A 16,204-nucleotide genomic window follows, 5' to 3' on the forward strand; every position below is an offset into this window, starting at 1 on the left:
TCTTGATTGACCTTCAGCCCCACTAAGATCGAGTGCATGTTGTGTCCTGTTTTAATTTGTTCTGTCTTATATTTTAAATTTTTAATATCTTCTTTTTTAAACTGTCTTTTATGTAAGCCACCCAGAGTCCTCCGGGATTGGTTGGCATACAAATTTATTAAAATTGACAAATTGAAAATTGATTCCAGGAATGGCAATTGTGACATGGCTGCAAGAAAAAAAACACATGCTCCAGTCCACACACGTGTGGATTGCACTCACTGAATGCAGAGATGAAGTTTATTAAATTTCCTTGGCGTTTTTTTAAACAATGAAAAGCAAACCTCTATTACAAAATACAGCCCAAGGGTTTCACATCTGACTTCACCCCTGCCTGAATCTCTGCTCTTGAAGGCTTTGAGAACCTTCTTCCCAGGAGGGGGAGCAAGGAAGGAGCTCTGCCCACCCTCTGAACTTTCCTTAAGACCCCCGAAGGAACCTCTCAGCCAGGGGCTTCTCTCTGGAAGGAGGAATCAGCCAGGGCCCAATTGGTCTCCAATGAAAGCCCATTCTCTGAATTGGGTCGCTCGTGCAACAGGCAAAGAGGGGGACCCGAGAGAATTGTAGCTGTGGTGACCTCTGTATAGCCAACTCTCTAGGCCGGCCTGCCCCACAACATCATCCTCTCTATCAGCACTCCGGAGGATCAGCCCCCCGCCCCCGCCTCCCCAGACCAAATGAGACAAAGTCTACATGTATATATAATATATAAAAAATACAGAGCTTTGACTTCTTCATTTTGAAGTAAATGTAGACGATACAGTTGTGAGCAGGAGGTAATTCTGAAAGAGACACAGGCCATGGGACGGGTGGCATGGAGAGCAGATGATAACACACACCCCCCAGCTCCACCATGCCCAAGTCACCCCCACCCCAGTGGTCCAAGAGAAAGAAAATTTTAAAAAAATGGCACAAACCAAAAGGCTCCAATGAGTTTTGCAACTTTGTTTCTTCAAGTAAAGATGCACAGGGGGTTTCTTCTCCCAGTTCACTTCAGTCAGTAGCAAATGTTAAGCCCACCTAAAAAGGCAGCTGTGCTTTTGAGTTATTTTTCTGTGCCTTCCCCTTAAGACTGGAGCCTCAGGAGCTGTTGCTCGTTTGAATCTTTAAATTACTCTCCCCACCTGACAGGGGAAGCCTTCCCAAAGCCTGATATTCAGCCTGCATCTCTGGGCAGAGTTTCTTTCTTTTCTTTTTTAGATCTATGTAAGTAGAGGAGAGGGACAAAAACAGCAGCAACTTGGCCCAATTCCCTCAAAAGGTGCTGTTTGGCAAGAGGATTCCCCTCCCCCCAAAAAAGACCCCATATGGGCCAAAGTGGTGTATTTGGCAAATTAAGAAAAGTCTCTAATAAAAATTAACATGTGCAAATTGTTTTAAATAGTTGAATCCAAGCATCCAGATTAGATTCCTTGGTTACAATTCAGGTTATCTTGCCTTCTCCCAGTGAGGGGAAAAGGCACCTCTCAAGTACCCAAGAGAAAAATCTCATCTCATCGGAGGAGAAAAAAATATTACACCACAAAAGAAAAAGAAACCTGGAGGAAAACCACAAACTAAAAGACATTTACACCTCCCTCCTCCATCCACTTCAGCACCTGCTTTTTTGACACACTCGTGCAGCACAAAAGATGGGAAGAAACATAGTGTGTAAGTGTATCTCCTCTCCAGAAAAGAGTCAACTGATGCTGCTGTGTGTCGCAAAGGAGAAAGCTGCTTGGCAGAGGGTGGAGCAGGCAAGGTTTTCTTCCGCGTGACAGAGAAGGAAATGAGGCTGGGGGTGGGAAGGCTCTCGGCAGTTGACTTTCCATCAAAGGGAGGGTCTTCTTCCCCTCGACTCCGCACACTGGTTATAGCTGGAAGCCTTCCATGGGGGCCTCGGGCTGCTGGAAAATGAACTGCTGCTGAGCTTCATCCACTTGGGGGGCCAGAGTGGAGTCATCGTCCTCAATGCCAAAGTAGTGCTCGTACAGGTCGAAGGCCTTCTGGTAAATCTCTTGGTTTTCGTGGCTCTGGAGAAACTCTATTTTATCCAGGCCTGAAGGAGAAAGACATCATTTACATGGAATCCCCCATCATAATTCAGGCGGCTTACACAACTGACCCATCAAGTGCAGGCAAGCCTTGAAAGCTTTTGCATGAGTGGCAGGCATGCACACCCATTGGTGCAAATGGAGTTGTGTGCGTTCACAGGTGAATCTGCCACTCACACTGAACTATCTCTGCCCTGCCCCTGCCGGTCCACCAAGCCGGATAGGTAGGGGACTACTGGCCTAAGGGGTAGAGGATCATCTCTATTAAACATTGAGGGTTGGGAACATGGGAGGAGACAGACGTGAAGTCAGGTGCTACCCAATAATACACTGCAAAGCTTTTTTTTTAATCAATTTGAAAAATTAAAATTTAACTTGACACTGGAAAGGCAACCTCAGGGCATTAGGGACACCCTCCATGGGAAGGAGTTCCTCAAAGGGGAGCCTCAACTGAGAGCCTTCGTTTGCAAATAGCCACAGCACATGTCCGAGACTCAGCCCTCACCGTAAGCTTCCTCAATGAGGCTGCAGTAGGGGTTGAGGCCAGTGCCACTCTGCTTGGCCTCCTGCTCTCCCAGCCGCAAAATGTTCTCCAGGCCATTCAGGGCCACCTGAACTATCTTAGCGTCCATGACGGTCAAAAGATCGCACAGGGGTTTAATGCAGCCCAGGTTTACTAAGTATCTGGAAACAAAGCAAAAAAATCCAGAAGACTAAAATTACTGATAAAATTTAACGTTCTTGGAGAATAATTTACTTGCTGGGAAGACATGCCCTCTTCCCCAGTTCCTCTTCTGAAATTCGAGCTCAGACTCCTAAAGTTAACAAAAAGTAAGAGGAAAATAAAGTATTAGGATGCATATAATTCGTTGTTGTTGTTTGTGTGGTGTTGTTTATGAGCAGCAAATAACTGTGTAATCCTGTAAACAAGGACAAATCATCAGCTCTCATTATTAAAATAGTAAGAACCATAAAATCCACATGCTATGAAGTGCATGACATAGAATCCTAGGGCTGGAAGGGACCTTGCAGGTCTTCCAGTCCAACCCCCTACCCAAGGCAGGAGACCTTAAATTACCCCAGACAAATGGTTGTCCAAATTTTTTCTTGAAAATCTCCAGCAATGGAGCACCCACAAGTTCCATTAATTAATTGTTATTACTGTCAGGAAATTTCTTTTTGGTTCTAGATTGGATCTCTCTTTAACAAGCATGCGCCCATTGCTTCTTGTCCTGTCCTCTGGTGCTTTGGAGAATACTGTAAGCCAACCCCCTCTTCTCTGTGATAGCCCCTCAAGTCCCGGAAGAAGCTATCGGATCACCCTTGATTCTTTCCTTTGTTAGACTAGACGTACCTAATTCTCTTAACCGTTCATTCTACAGTTCAGCCTCCAGACCCCTTATCAACTTTGTGGCTCTTCTCTGCACTCTTTCTATGGTCTCAACACCTTATTTTGTATCTTGGTGAGCAGAACTGGATGCAGCATTCCAAGCGTGGCCTCAATAGTGCAATATAAAGTGGTACTATCACTATTCTCAGGCTCTTGATGCTTTCAGTTGGCCTTTCTGGCAGTTGCAGTACTAAAGTGGTGGCCCACTAGGATACCCAGCTTTTGCCTCATCATCAAAACCAAATCCTCCATTAGTTATAAAGGGGAAATGATATGGGGGAGGAAATCTTCCTTCTTCCTTCCTTTCTTCTTGGTTTATATAGCCGCATACCTCAAGAACACAACTTTCTTGCCAGGCTTTTATTCTACCTTTGGTTAGTTTTCTTCTCAGCTGACAAGATAGTGAGGAAGAATGCCTTACCTTTAACGTCTCTCATTCCTTATTCACAATTTTAATACTGTCACTTGCCCAGAGTCGCCTTGTCACAAGATGGGGAGCAAATAAATTTAATAAAAAAATAAAAAATTAATGAATGGAAGCTTCTTAGATGAACAACTAATGTTGGGTTATCTCATTTTATCCAGGTATCCAGTTCTTGATTTTTTATTAAAAAAAATAAATAAATTTAAAAATGGGAAACAGAGTAAAACTTGTTTGTGCCAAGAACATTACGTTGGCAAGGGTTACCCCCATGAACACCACAGGTTCTTTAAAAAAATTTGGTCTCACAGACCTGTTAATAAGAGAGAAGCACAATTACAAACAATGCCTCCCGCCCAAACTCTAAAGTTAAAGTTACTCCTTACTTAATCTGCTCTGGTGTTCCTCCTGAGGTGGCGTTTGTGATGGCCCAGGCCGCTTCTTTCCTGGTGCGGAATTCTGCCTTCTGCAGGATCTCAATTAACACTGGGAAGATGTTTGCGTCTATGACTGCCTGCAGGGCCAGAGGCAGGACAGGGTTAGCTAGAGGCTGAGCATTGGGCCCAACCCCCAATCACTTGGAGCAGGTGAGGACAGAGCAGCAGTACAGATAGTCCTCACTTAATGATGAGTTGTTTTATGACCACTGGAAGTTATGATAACCACCGCACAGATGCTTTATGGCCCATAAAGTGGTCTTGGCTGCACGACCACCCCTGCAGTCACATGACTGCATGTCAGCCAAGTCAGCTTCACGACCAGTTATGGCATTCCACAGTCACATGACTGTGATTCACTATGTTTTTTGCTGGTTTCAGCAAAAAAAACCTTGCCCGTTCAGATGAACAGGTTTGCTTAATGACTGTGGGGGTCTGCTTAATATGGTTTCAAGAAGGCTGAAAAAGGACTATACCAGTATATTGGTGGCTGGATCGGAGGTTAAAAGCAGTAGGTTTCTTGCAGTAGAGATTGCTCAATACAATTAAATAGCTTACTGCATAATCTTTTTCTATCCCCTTGGAGGAATATAAGCAAGGTTGGGCAGCATTAAAGAAGATTTTCCTGAGCTAGATAAGACTTTCAGAGGTGTGGTCCTCAATCCCCAGAATTCTCCAACAAGTCTAGCATTGCTGAGAATTCTGAGGTTCAACCTAACTATTGGGAAGGCTACCAAATTGGTGAAGGCTGAAATACAAATCACCCAATTAACTGAAAGATTGCTAGATAAGGTTTGTCTTTTTGCAAGTGACAAAAAGCCACGTAAGAGAGTTGATGTTCCTGGAGGGATTTGTAACAAGGAAAATGATTTGGCCCGGCTGGAAAATTAGTCAGAAATGTAGAAACTCCAGCTCAATGTTTCCCATATGTAAGATCACACCTTTGGGAGGGGGGCGGGGGGGGGGGGGGAAGTGAGTCCAATAAGTCCACAGTCATTTATGCCTTAAGAGTGTTACTTCCGTTGGCTTATTACCTGTATCTGAGCTCTGTTCCCTGCTGTCACATTGGAGATGGTCCAACAAGCTTCTTTCCGGATGGACTCTTTGGGGCTGCTAAGCAGATGAAGGAGACAAGGCAAAGCTGAACAATTTAGGATCACCTAGAAAGGAAAAGCAAATAAGCACTCTGTTTCAAAACTTCTGCCTACCTCCATGTAACAAAATAGGTGGGTGATCTGGGGGAAAGAGGGGAAGAAATGCTCCCTAAGAGACAATTAGACAAGAGAGGGCACCCCCCCCCAATGGATTAATAGCCAGAGGAAGAAATTTAGGATGTATCCACCCTAAAGGATCAAGCAGGGGTGAGGGAAGCAAGACTGACGTCAGCCCTCCTGTTGGATAAACCAGACAGGAAGCATGAGCTCATTCTACTTTGCTGTAAGGCTACATTAGCAGAATCTTGCAAGTCTGAAGATAAAAATTTCCCAGAGCCACTTTTAACCACCTAATGCATCAGGGTGGGCCCTTCCTGCATTTTTTCCTTTGACCGTTAAGCCCCTGGGGCCTGCCCCTGCTCTCATCTTCTAGGCACCATTTCCCCTCCTCCTCCACCCATTGATTGATTAATTACACCCATCTCATAGGAAACAGCCCTATTAAACTATTACAATACAATAGCAGAGAGGATCATAATTTGGCTACAGATACAGGAATGCTGAACTAGAGCAAACCTAAGCTAAAGGTCAGCCGGTCTCAAGAGATTTTTCATTACTCTAAAGAAAGCAGCAGGGAGAGTTTAATCAGGAGAAAATTTGGAAAACTACCTTCCCAAATCAGACCAGGGCTTGCTCATGAGGTGCCATCTGAAGGACACGTATGAAGCTGCTTAACATGTTCCCATCAGTCATGGTCCCTTGATTATGAGACCAAATAAGACTAACATCTGAGGAGTGTCAAGATAACTGTGTATGTGTGGTAATTTTCATGACAGACCCAAAGATCCACTTATTCTCCTAAGCCCTTGCTGTTAGCATTATAAGTAGAACAAGAAGATGCAAAAATAGAAATACCCAAATAAAAAGATAGCAGAAAAGAAAGTAATTCCTAGCCTTCAGTGAATTGCATCAACAAAAACAAATTTAGTGTTCCCCACACATCAATGAGTAATTACTGCCCCTGACATTAAGCCAGTCTCTGCTTTAAATCATAGTTTGAGTACCAACTGCCAGTATCAGCCAGATTCCACAACCTCTCTGATTATTGACTGGAATCAAAAGTCCTGGAGCTTGATTTCCCCAGATTGGTGGTAGATATTTCAACGGAAGATTTAGGAAACAGGCTCAGGGGCCTACTGGTGGGGGGGGGGAGCCTGCAGTGGGCTACACAAGCCTCCCTCCCATCACCTGGGTTTGGATATCATCCCCCGTCACAATGTTGCCAACTGCTCTCAAAGCTGGGGAAGCCACCTTGTAATCGCTGTGCCTGTGTGCAGAAGAAGACAACAACACACTCAACGTTCCTTAAGTTTAGTCTCTCTTATTCATCAAGAATCAAAGACATCCCAGCAAAGTCTATTTGAACAAAACCAGGATGCAATCCAGGAAACCCCATAGAGGCCAGTGGGAGAATCAAGGAAGACCCTAAATATTATTCAGCTGCAATCCACCACATGCTCATCCGGGCTGCTGGCTTAGGTGGCTCAACAGCATCTGGAAGGTCATGGGCCATGCACCTGCCTTATATGACCAGGGCACATTACACAGTCCCTGCTTTCATTAAAATGTTCAGGCCAGGCCAAGGTCTGGAGCACCACAGTCAAGGTTCCCATGTCAAATAATAGCTGTAAGCTCCAGATTCTCTGGAATTCAGGGAGTCCTTGACAGAACATCATAATGGAGATTGCCATTACAACCGATGGTTCACTATGGATATGTTTTGCCAAAAGGTTTTCAGCAAAACCATCATAAAATGCGGTCATGTGACCATGGGACATGCAAATGCCATATATGCAGCTATGTTGCCGAATGCCCAGAGTCTGGACATAACCAGGGCCAGGGCTCTGTCTGTCAGAATCGACTCACAGGACTGGAGGGCACCTTGAGGGTTTTCTAGTCCAAGCCTCTGCCCAAGGTAGGAGACTTTATACTATCCTGGACAAATGGCTGTCCAAGCTTCTCTTGAAAACCTTCAAAAATGGAACACTTTGAATCCAGGTTGTAAGCCTCCTTTTGGGGGTCAATTGTAACTTGAATGGTCGCAAAGCAACCAGTCAAAGTCAACTTACAGAAAGCTGGACCAGCACACACCAGATCTTTACTACCTTAAAGCAGCTTCCCCATCCTGGTTCTTTGGGTGGATTCAAGCTGCTGTTTCGATGTGCTGGGATTTATACAATCCCACCTACTTGGAACACACTAGATTCAGGATGGGTTAAGCTGGGACTTTAAGTGCACCCCCTCCAGCTCACATCTTCCCTCAAGCTCTCCCAAATGCACCTCAGTTCACTCAGCCCCTACTTATTCCACTGGAGATGGGAGTGCAGGAAGACAGTAGGGACACCCGCGCTGTTCTATCGCAATGGCAGATTGCAGCAATCCTTTGCGCGTGATGTGCGTTCTCACCATCCCCTCCCCACTTATGAACTGGCTGAACCCCGTTTTTAAATCCCCCAGTTTAAAAGAAAGGAAACTGCCTCGGCACAGATTAGCATTTGTCCTCTTCATGTCTGACTTCACAAAATGAACACAGCCAGAGTAGTTTGCAAACCATTATTTGTGGCATATGTGAATTTAATAAATTACTCAATAAGTGATAATGTAGCACTTTTACACTTACATTAGCAATTCTACCAGTCGCCGGCACACTCCTGAATCTATGACCGCCTGGATTTTCTCATTGGGTCCATCCGACAGATAGGAAAGTGCCCAGCAGGCATCTGCCAGCAAGTCTGAGTCACTGCTGAAAAGCAAGCGAGACAAGACCGGCAAACAGGACGACACCTGCCCAAAAACACAATTGCAAGAGACCCTGAGAACAGCGGCCCCATTACAGGCATTGCAGCAGTTCCCCACAGAGTTTTAGGTGTGTAAGATCAAATCTCTCATTTCATGCTCAATTCAGAAATACTCATGCTATCATCACACTGAATGCTTATTTTAGAGCTGGTAAATCAGTCCTCTATCCATAGATGCAGCAGCTTATTTATTTTATTTTATTTTATTTAGTATATGGCATATCATAAATGGACTAGCATTATATACTAACGTTTCCCCTAGATTAATAAAACACAATAAAATAAAAATGTTAAAAAGATCTATGTTCAAATGCTGATGTCCAGGCAATTTAACCATTGAAGCACAGCATCGTTTATCTTGAAAAAATCAGCTACTGGACCAGTTTGACATAGAAAACCCAGGCCCCGTTGATAATGTCCCAACAGACACTGTGCGAGGTGCAAATCCCATTCAGGATTGTCCATTGTTGACATGGTAGTTCAAAGCCTGGCACCTTTTTTGTGGGGTCAGTGATATGTCTTCCTCTGCCTGGGCATTCAGAGGCCCATTTGGCTTTCCATCGGGAATCAATACTAAAGTTGTTGGGCAGATGTTGTGCAAGGGCCAGTGGGGCCTTCCTGGATTTGAGTCTTCTGCTGATAAATGAGGAAGGGTGGAATGCAGCGGTAGAAGTGATTTGTTCATAGTTTTTCTGTATTCTCTCGGTTGTGCATTGAGGCCTCTGTAAAGCTGGCGCTGCCATGTGACTCAGAACAGGAAACCAAGTTGGAGTGGTTTTAATACATCCGCTTATAACCCTCATGATGTCGTTGAGTCTGGCGTCTCACTTACTAGGATGGCAGCTGCTAAACCCTACAAGGGCACAGATTCTGCTGCGGAGTAGACCCACCCTAGTGCTGATGATCCGAGGGTGGAAGCTTAGTTCCACATAGTTTCTGGGGCATATTGTTTCTAGCATTTATTTTTGCCATCGTATTCTCTAAGGGTATCTTGTAGAAGAGACCCCGATCCAATTTTACCCCAAAGCAGTTTAGATGGAGATTACAGGGGAGTAGGTTGCTAAGTAGACCTTGAGGGTTTCATATTCTAGATACAGCAGTAACTCTGGCTTAGAGTTATTACCCACACCAATTGCCTTGTCTAAAACACTAAACTTTGTAAGATGCTCGGCCTGCAATCAGCACTATCAGGACTTGAGTTACAATGAACTCAATGACCTTTTACTATTTTCACAGGTACTATACTTCGGGTGCTTTTAAACGCAAGGAGGAGAGTTAAGTGATAGGAGCAGGATGTGAGTTTTAGTCCTGAGCCTAGATAAAGCAGTGTTTCTCAATTGTGCTGGCTGGGGAATTCTAGGAGTTGAAAACCACACACCTTCCAGCTGCCATGGTTGAGAAAGTCTGTGGAACACAAGAAGTGTCTGTGGCTGGGAAAATAAAGTAATAGACCTTTGGCTCTTACCTTCTCAAACTCTGGGGGTGGGTTCTTCCCTCTGCAGAGATTTGACAAAGCCCAGACCGCATTTCGTGTCATTGTCAACCTAGTAGATTTTGTGAGGAGCCTGAAATATAATCAAATGATGCTTGTCCACATTACGGCCTTTGGGCTTAAACCAAGCTATTTAAGGGCTTGGCAAATGTATCCTATAAACAGTCCTAGCAGCTAGATGGTTCAGGGAAAATAAGAAAATCAGTTGTGGTTCTAGGACAAGTTTGCCCCACTCAGCACTTGCAGCCTAAGGAAATGAAGGAGCCACAAAGTGGTGGAATTTCTCCCAGTGGCTACTCACAACAACAAAGGAGGAAGGATGCCACAATTTAGGACATAATCACGGCAGGCAGAGCTGTCTCCAGCGATGTTCCCCAGTGCCCAGACAGCCTGGAAGAAGAGCAGGGGCTTCAGGACTCAGTCCTTGAAGGGGATACGTTAACAGCAACAGCGAAGCAGTCAGTTGGGTTCTTGCAAATGAATCGTTGACCTCGGCCACTTCTATGCTGTTTGTTATTATTCTGGTGAATGCAGTGCAAGATAGTCTAGGCAACCTTCCCAACCTAGCAGCCCCGGTACATGGAGGGAGCCTGGACAATGCATCACCTCGGAGGTGTCCCTCCTTTAGACAGCTACTACCCCGTATCTGACTATTTCATCCCATTCTCTAACCCAAGCCTTCCAATAGCTATTAGGGGTCTGTGTTTCTTTCTTGCCACATGGCCCAGCTCTCATGCCATACAAAGCAGCTTGCCTTACCCTAGGCAGTATGACACATCTGTGACATCACAACAGCAGTAGAGCCTGAAGGTTAGACACTGAGATCCAGGGGGATAAGAGAGCCAGTTGGGCCATCCTACCTCATAGGATTGTTCTGAGAATAAACTGAGTGAAGGACCCCTACCCCAATGTATGCTGCCTTCCAGGGGAAAGGCAAGTAATCAGTGTGATGTAATTACATCATAATTAGACCATGGAACATAGAATAACAGAGCTGGAAGGGACCTTGGAGGTCTTCTAGTCCAACCCCCTGCTCAAGCAGAAGTTCCTGCACCATTTCAGACACAAATGGCTGTCCAGTCTCTTCTTAAGAGTCTCCAGTGATGGAGCACTAACAACTTCAATACAACTGTAAACCTACAATGTGGTGGGATAGTTGAAGGCATAGACAAGCAATGCAAAGATCAGTTAAAAACATTTCCAAGCTCCCGTCACCTCCCTACTCAAAACAAACAAATTTTAAAAAATCTTGTGAGAATCAGCCATTTCAATAATTTTTAAACTGGGAAGCTGCTGCCCTTTATAGGACACCATTGATCATGTTTTGTTCACAACTGGAGCTGGCTATTCTGCTGCAGAAATGGTTGAGAGAGAATGAACAAGAGCTCAAGAGCTGCCATGAAATCGGTAGCCCAGGCCTGAGTCTCACCTGCTCTTGGACATCTTCAAAATCAGCACTCAGCAATTCGATGAAGATCGGGACTGCCCCGGCCTCAATCACTATCTTAGTTTGTAGTGAATTACCTGAGGCGATGTTGGTCAATGCCCACGCAGCTTCAAACTGGAAGAAAAGCAGCCAGTGAATGACTAACTCCAGTGGAGACCCACAATCAATGAGAAAAAAGTTGTTTGGGGATTGAACCTCAACAGATTAAACCGGAGTTCCCATTTGTGGGGGGGTGGGTGGGGGGGGTGAGCCTTCCGCAAGGCAAAATAATTCAGACCACTTCACTATTTCACTGACACTGCACCTGTGGAAGGATGGCAACAGTCTCTTTGAGTGGCAGTTCTTTCTTCAGCGATGCTGCTCACAATGAACTTCCCCCACCCGAGCATGGAAATCAAAGGCAGAGGCACAACTGAGGAGCGGCTGCCTGTTTGCCACCACTCACAAGACCAAATCCAAGGAGAAAAGCTGGAAGGAGGCCAAAAAGACCATGAAGGCAAGAGAAAGACACTCCAGAGTCGGTGGAATAACTGGTGTCCGGTTTTCAACTATAAACTGCCCCTCAGGAAGGGTCTTTATGCATCGTCATATTAAAGCATGATTAATAATGTACATGTCTTTGAAGGGCTGATAGCCTATAGTTATTCAGGGATAAAGAACTAATAACGAAATATTCCTATGCTTAAAGCAACAGTGGATTATGGCTTCAAAGTCAAACTTGCAGACTTTGAAATAGCCATACAACAATGGTTTAAAATTTTTAATAGTAATTTTATTAAACATTATAGCCGTACGTCTCTATTTTTGGTATTGTTTTATAGTGAGATGTCTTTGGTCAATTGAATCACGACCACCGACATAAGCAGGACAAAGACAGTGCAAGCTGTAAAGTTGATTAAGATCTCCAAGAAACAGCTGGCCCTCCTCTTACCTGTAGTGTGCTGTTTTCACTTCTCTTGAGGAACTCAACAAACCTGTCCACAACTCCCTGAGTACTTATCACCTCATCGATTGGAGGATTGGGCTCTAAAATGAAATTTAAAAAGAAACTGAAGGATGGGAACAAAATTAAATAGATATCAAAAAGCATTGGGTAAGGCTTGCCTATCGTTTGGGAGTGAGGGGATGAATATCACAATCCCAGCTTGCACATAACCCTTTGCAGACATGCCATCGCCAGCATGGCGGTGATGATCTCTCCATCTAACTGTTTGCCCAGTTGAGGCTGTGATTCTGTATAACACAATGTATGCTTGCATTTTATCTGTGTTTAGCTAGGTATGTTCCTTACACACTACTGGGCACGTCAAAACTTAACTGCTGAAATTTAAGGCATTTAAAAATTGATTTGTAATTCAGTACAATTAAAAATGAGCAGCTCAGATAGTCGGCTCCTGCTGTTAGATTTCATGTGTTCAGTCTACTCACCTAAAGAAAATTTTCAGATATTTTTGGCAAAGTATTTGAACAACAAATATATCTTGAGGGCCTAACAGAAACACTAAGTTAATCTCACCAACTCTTCTTAAAAAGAGTTACAATTGAATGTACCTTTTGAAAGTAGCTTCCTGAATCGCTGGGTAGTTAGTAACTGAAGATCAGGATCTTCAGAGAACAACATTTTCACCATCTCCATTGTGATCACCCCCTCCTGAAAAGAGCAGAGTTAATCCATCACCAAAATTAATGCCCACCTTTCATAACAATTCTCAAACTTTAGATTTAATTCAGGACTATTTCAATTTTCAAGAAGATTCCAGGCTAGAGTTAAGAGGAAAGACATTTAAATCCCAGGAAATTCTTTTACAAACCTTCTCAGAGATAGAATAAGGTGTATTGTACCAAAGCAGATAAAATGGGTAACCTAGCCCAGGGATGGAGAACCTGAGGTCCTGCAGGGGTAGCTGATAAATCCCCTTTTCTAGCTCGAAGCTGATTGCCAATACTCAAAATGAAATTGGCAGGTTGATTTCCTTATCTTCTGGGGCAGAAAACATTTACAAAGTGAATGGACGATTTTTAGTATTATATAGATGTCTTACGGATATTGAACGAGAGAGAGAAGTAAGAAGGAAACATGATATATATCTACTTACACTACCAATTGTAGAGCTGACCAAGGAATCTACCAGGGGACTGTCAAACATAGCAGCATCTTCATTAATTAGCTCCACATTTCTCCTTTTAAAGAGCTGCAATGGAAAATGAGTGGTCATAGGGGAACAAACCAAACCCTGATTCCGAGTGGTCACCCGCAGATTGCTGAACGGCTCCTCTGCACTTCAGTGTTGTAACCCAACATTGGTAACCATCCTGCCTTTTGATGTTTCATCAAGCAGCTCCTAATTGCCGTTCTGCAAGTAAGGGCTTCTATAGGTGGCTTAACTGAAAAGTAGTTTGATGTGATTATTCTTATTCTTTAGTACTATTGCAAGGTCGCACAAGGGCAAAACTTAGTCTGACCTGGCACTCACAATCTACAAATGTAGATCCCTATCACCCTATTACCAATCACTCCAAACCCTTCTCATGGCTTCATTACTCTAAATAGTTCTTACCCCTTCAACTGCCAGCTGCATGTAAGTGACATAAAATTTATGTTAAATTCATACACAGAGTGTGTGTGTTTTAAGAGCAAAGAGCCTAACAGGAAATACTACTGTCTTGCACCAAGTGTCAGCAGACCTTTCTTCCTTTTCTAAAGATCAACCAGAATGTGACATAAGATAAAGCTTGCACTTTAGAGTTAAGTCATGAGGTTCCTCTGAACAGCTGCTCAGCCCAGAACTGCTCCCATTAATCTTTTTGTCATCCACAATGCAATCTTTCAGTTTCGTTACCAAGCAGACACATATTTTTCTCACTACCTGAGCAAGTGGGATGACAGGAATTCCAGTGCCGGGAATTAGAAACTGACCCTGGTTTATATTCTGAGATAGCAATTTACTGGCAGATCCTTCAACCCACCCTACAATACAAGTAGTTCTTGACTTATGACTGGCTGGGTGCTTAATGATCATTTGAAGATACTATGGACATCCAAAAGGTACTGACTGTATAGCCCAGTTCCGACAGCTGCATCCCCAGTTGTCACAGGAACACATTTGGTTGCTCAGCAACCAGCCTGATTGATGGCCATTTGAAGCATCTGACATTTATGTGACTTGTGATTTGTGCTTTTGCAAAAGTGCCCCATAGAGAACAATGGGTTTCACTTAATAACCACAACATTTATCTACCAACTGATGCAAAAAAAGGTTGTAAAATTAAATCTGGTCACACAATGTCCCATCTTATGGCCATCACAATTTATGATCGCAATGGGCAGGTTTCATTATTGTCATAAGTCAAGAACTATCTGTATTGCTGTTACAGCTGCTTGTAATTTAAAGAATATTTAAATAATTTCACTGGACTTAATTTGTTTGCATTTTTATTGCTTTCTTAACCTCATTTTATAACACCAAAAACCATAAATAATCTTAGCGTAATTCTATTATTAGCACGATTCTCTGATTGCCTTCTCCCATTTTCTGTTACAACACAGCACCAGAAATCAAATGGTATATAGGGACACCTGCTTGAGCAGGACTAGAAGACCTCAATGGCCCCTTCCAATGCTGTTCCTCTGTTATTATCTGTTTTGCTATTCTTCAAAGTACTGACTCCCAAGTATCAGATAAACCCAAAATTAAACAATACTTCTAATTCACTCCACTTTTGATTGAGTGGATTCCTTACCTGCTGCTCCCGTTTCTGTTTGCGTAGCTGGATCCCCTCCTCTTCTCTCCTCCGGCGCATCTCCTCTGGGTTCAAAGCTTTGTTTTTGTAACTTTTCATTCTGTAATTGTTCTCTTTTGCTGGGCTCGCCATGGTTTCTGCAGGCCAGAAGAAAAAAAAAAGATGCCATCTTTTTTGCATTATCAATAGAAAATAGGCTACTTGCTTGCATCATGCCCTGGGGCAGGAGGATACCAAAGGATGCCATCATCTGGAGGCCTGTTCAGATTCTGCAATTAGTCACTCCACTGAATTGATCTGAAAAAATCCTTGGCCTTTACTTTAAAACCCTTCAACATTTTTCAGTTTTACAGGGCCTTTTTAATTAATCTGTACAAATGTGATTAGGTAAAACGTGGCTCAATAGCAGCAACTGCGAGAGGGATCTTGGAGTCTTAGTGGACAGTCACTTAAAAATGAGTCAGCTGTGTGCGGCAACCATCAAAAAAGCCGAAGTAATCCTAGGCTGCATCAACAGAGGGATAGAATCAAGATCACATCAAGGGTTAGTACCGCTTGGAAAGGCCACACTTGGAATACTGCATCCAGTTTTGGTCGCCGCAATATAAAAAAAGATGTTGAGAGTGCAAAGAGCACTTAAGACGCTGAAGGGCCTGGAAGCTAAAACATGTAAATCATGGTTGCAGGAACTGAGCATAGGTCTGTCTAGCCTAGTGGAAAGAGGTCTAGGGGTGACAGAATAGCAGTCTTCCAATATTTGAGGGGCTGAGGTGGTTCATCAGGCTGCCTGGACTGATTCTGCCCTTGAGGCCTTGAAAGGTCAGAAGCCACAGCCTGAACTGCCCTTGGAAGCAGACCGGGAGCCAGTGGGGTTCATGGAGCAGAGATGGGACATGGCCATCCTAGGGGCCCCAAAGGCTGTGCTCACTGCCACCCTTTGCACTGGCTGTAGCTCCCCAACGGACTTCGAGGGTTGTCCCGCATAGAGCCCACTGAAGCAGTCCAGAGAAGAGATGACCAAGGCTTGAGTAACTGAGCGCAGGGAGTCCTAATGCAGGAAAGGTCGCAGCTGTGCAAAAGTCCTCCGGGCCATGCCTGACAGCGAGTCCAGGAGAACCCCTAGGTTGCAAACTGGGTCTGATAGGGAGGGGGGAGAACCCATCCTGAACTAAGGGTGACACTTGGATCCCGA

At 44.0% G+C, this 16,204-nt stretch overlaps 1 protein-coding gene across 3 annotated transcripts in view; it reads right to left on the bottom strand.

The window, feature by feature from the left end:
• Positions 1 to 260: 260 nt before the first annotated feature.
• The window catches only part of KPNA6 (karyopherin subunit alpha 6), a 28,533-nt gene continuing 12,589 nt past the window's right edge, over positions 261 to 16,204 (bottom strand). For all 3 annotated transcript variants that reach the window (XM_032227435.1, XM_032227437.1, XM_032227436.1), the window contains exons 2-14: positions 15,013 to 15,149; positions 13,368 to 13,463; positions 12,823 to 12,922; positions 12,203 to 12,297; positions 11,254 to 11,385; positions 10,126 to 10,214; positions 9,798 to 9,897; positions 8,155 to 8,318; positions 6,723 to 6,801; positions 5,355 to 5,480; positions 4,270 to 4,397; positions 2,578 to 2,756; positions 261 to 2,077 (exon numbers count right to left, since the gene is read on the bottom strand). In XM_032227435.1, coding sequence (XP_032083326.1) covers positions 1,890 to 2,077; positions 2,578 to 2,756; positions 4,270 to 4,397; positions 5,355 to 5,480; positions 6,723 to 6,801; positions 8,155 to 8,318; positions 9,798 to 9,897; positions 10,126 to 10,214; positions 11,254 to 11,385; positions 12,203 to 12,297; positions 12,823 to 12,922; positions 13,368 to 13,463; positions 15,013 to 15,149 — 1,613 coding nt within the window. In that variant the 3' untranslated portion in view covers positions 261 to 1,889. The remainder of the gene's footprint in view (positions 2,078 to 2,577; positions 2,757 to 4,269; positions 4,398 to 5,354; positions 5,481 to 6,722; positions 6,802 to 8,154; positions 8,319 to 9,797; positions 9,898 to 10,125; positions 10,215 to 11,253; positions 11,386 to 12,202; positions 12,298 to 12,822; positions 12,923 to 13,367; positions 13,464 to 15,012; positions 15,150 to 16,204) is intronic.

Source organism: Thamnophis elegans, chromosome 12, assembly GCF_009769535.1.
Source record: "Thamnophis elegans isolate rThaEle1 chromosome 12, rThaEle1.pri, whole genome shotgun sequence".
Classification (NCBI taxonomy): Eukaryota; Metazoa; Chordata; class Lepidosauria; order Squamata; family Colubridae; genus Thamnophis; species Thamnophis elegans.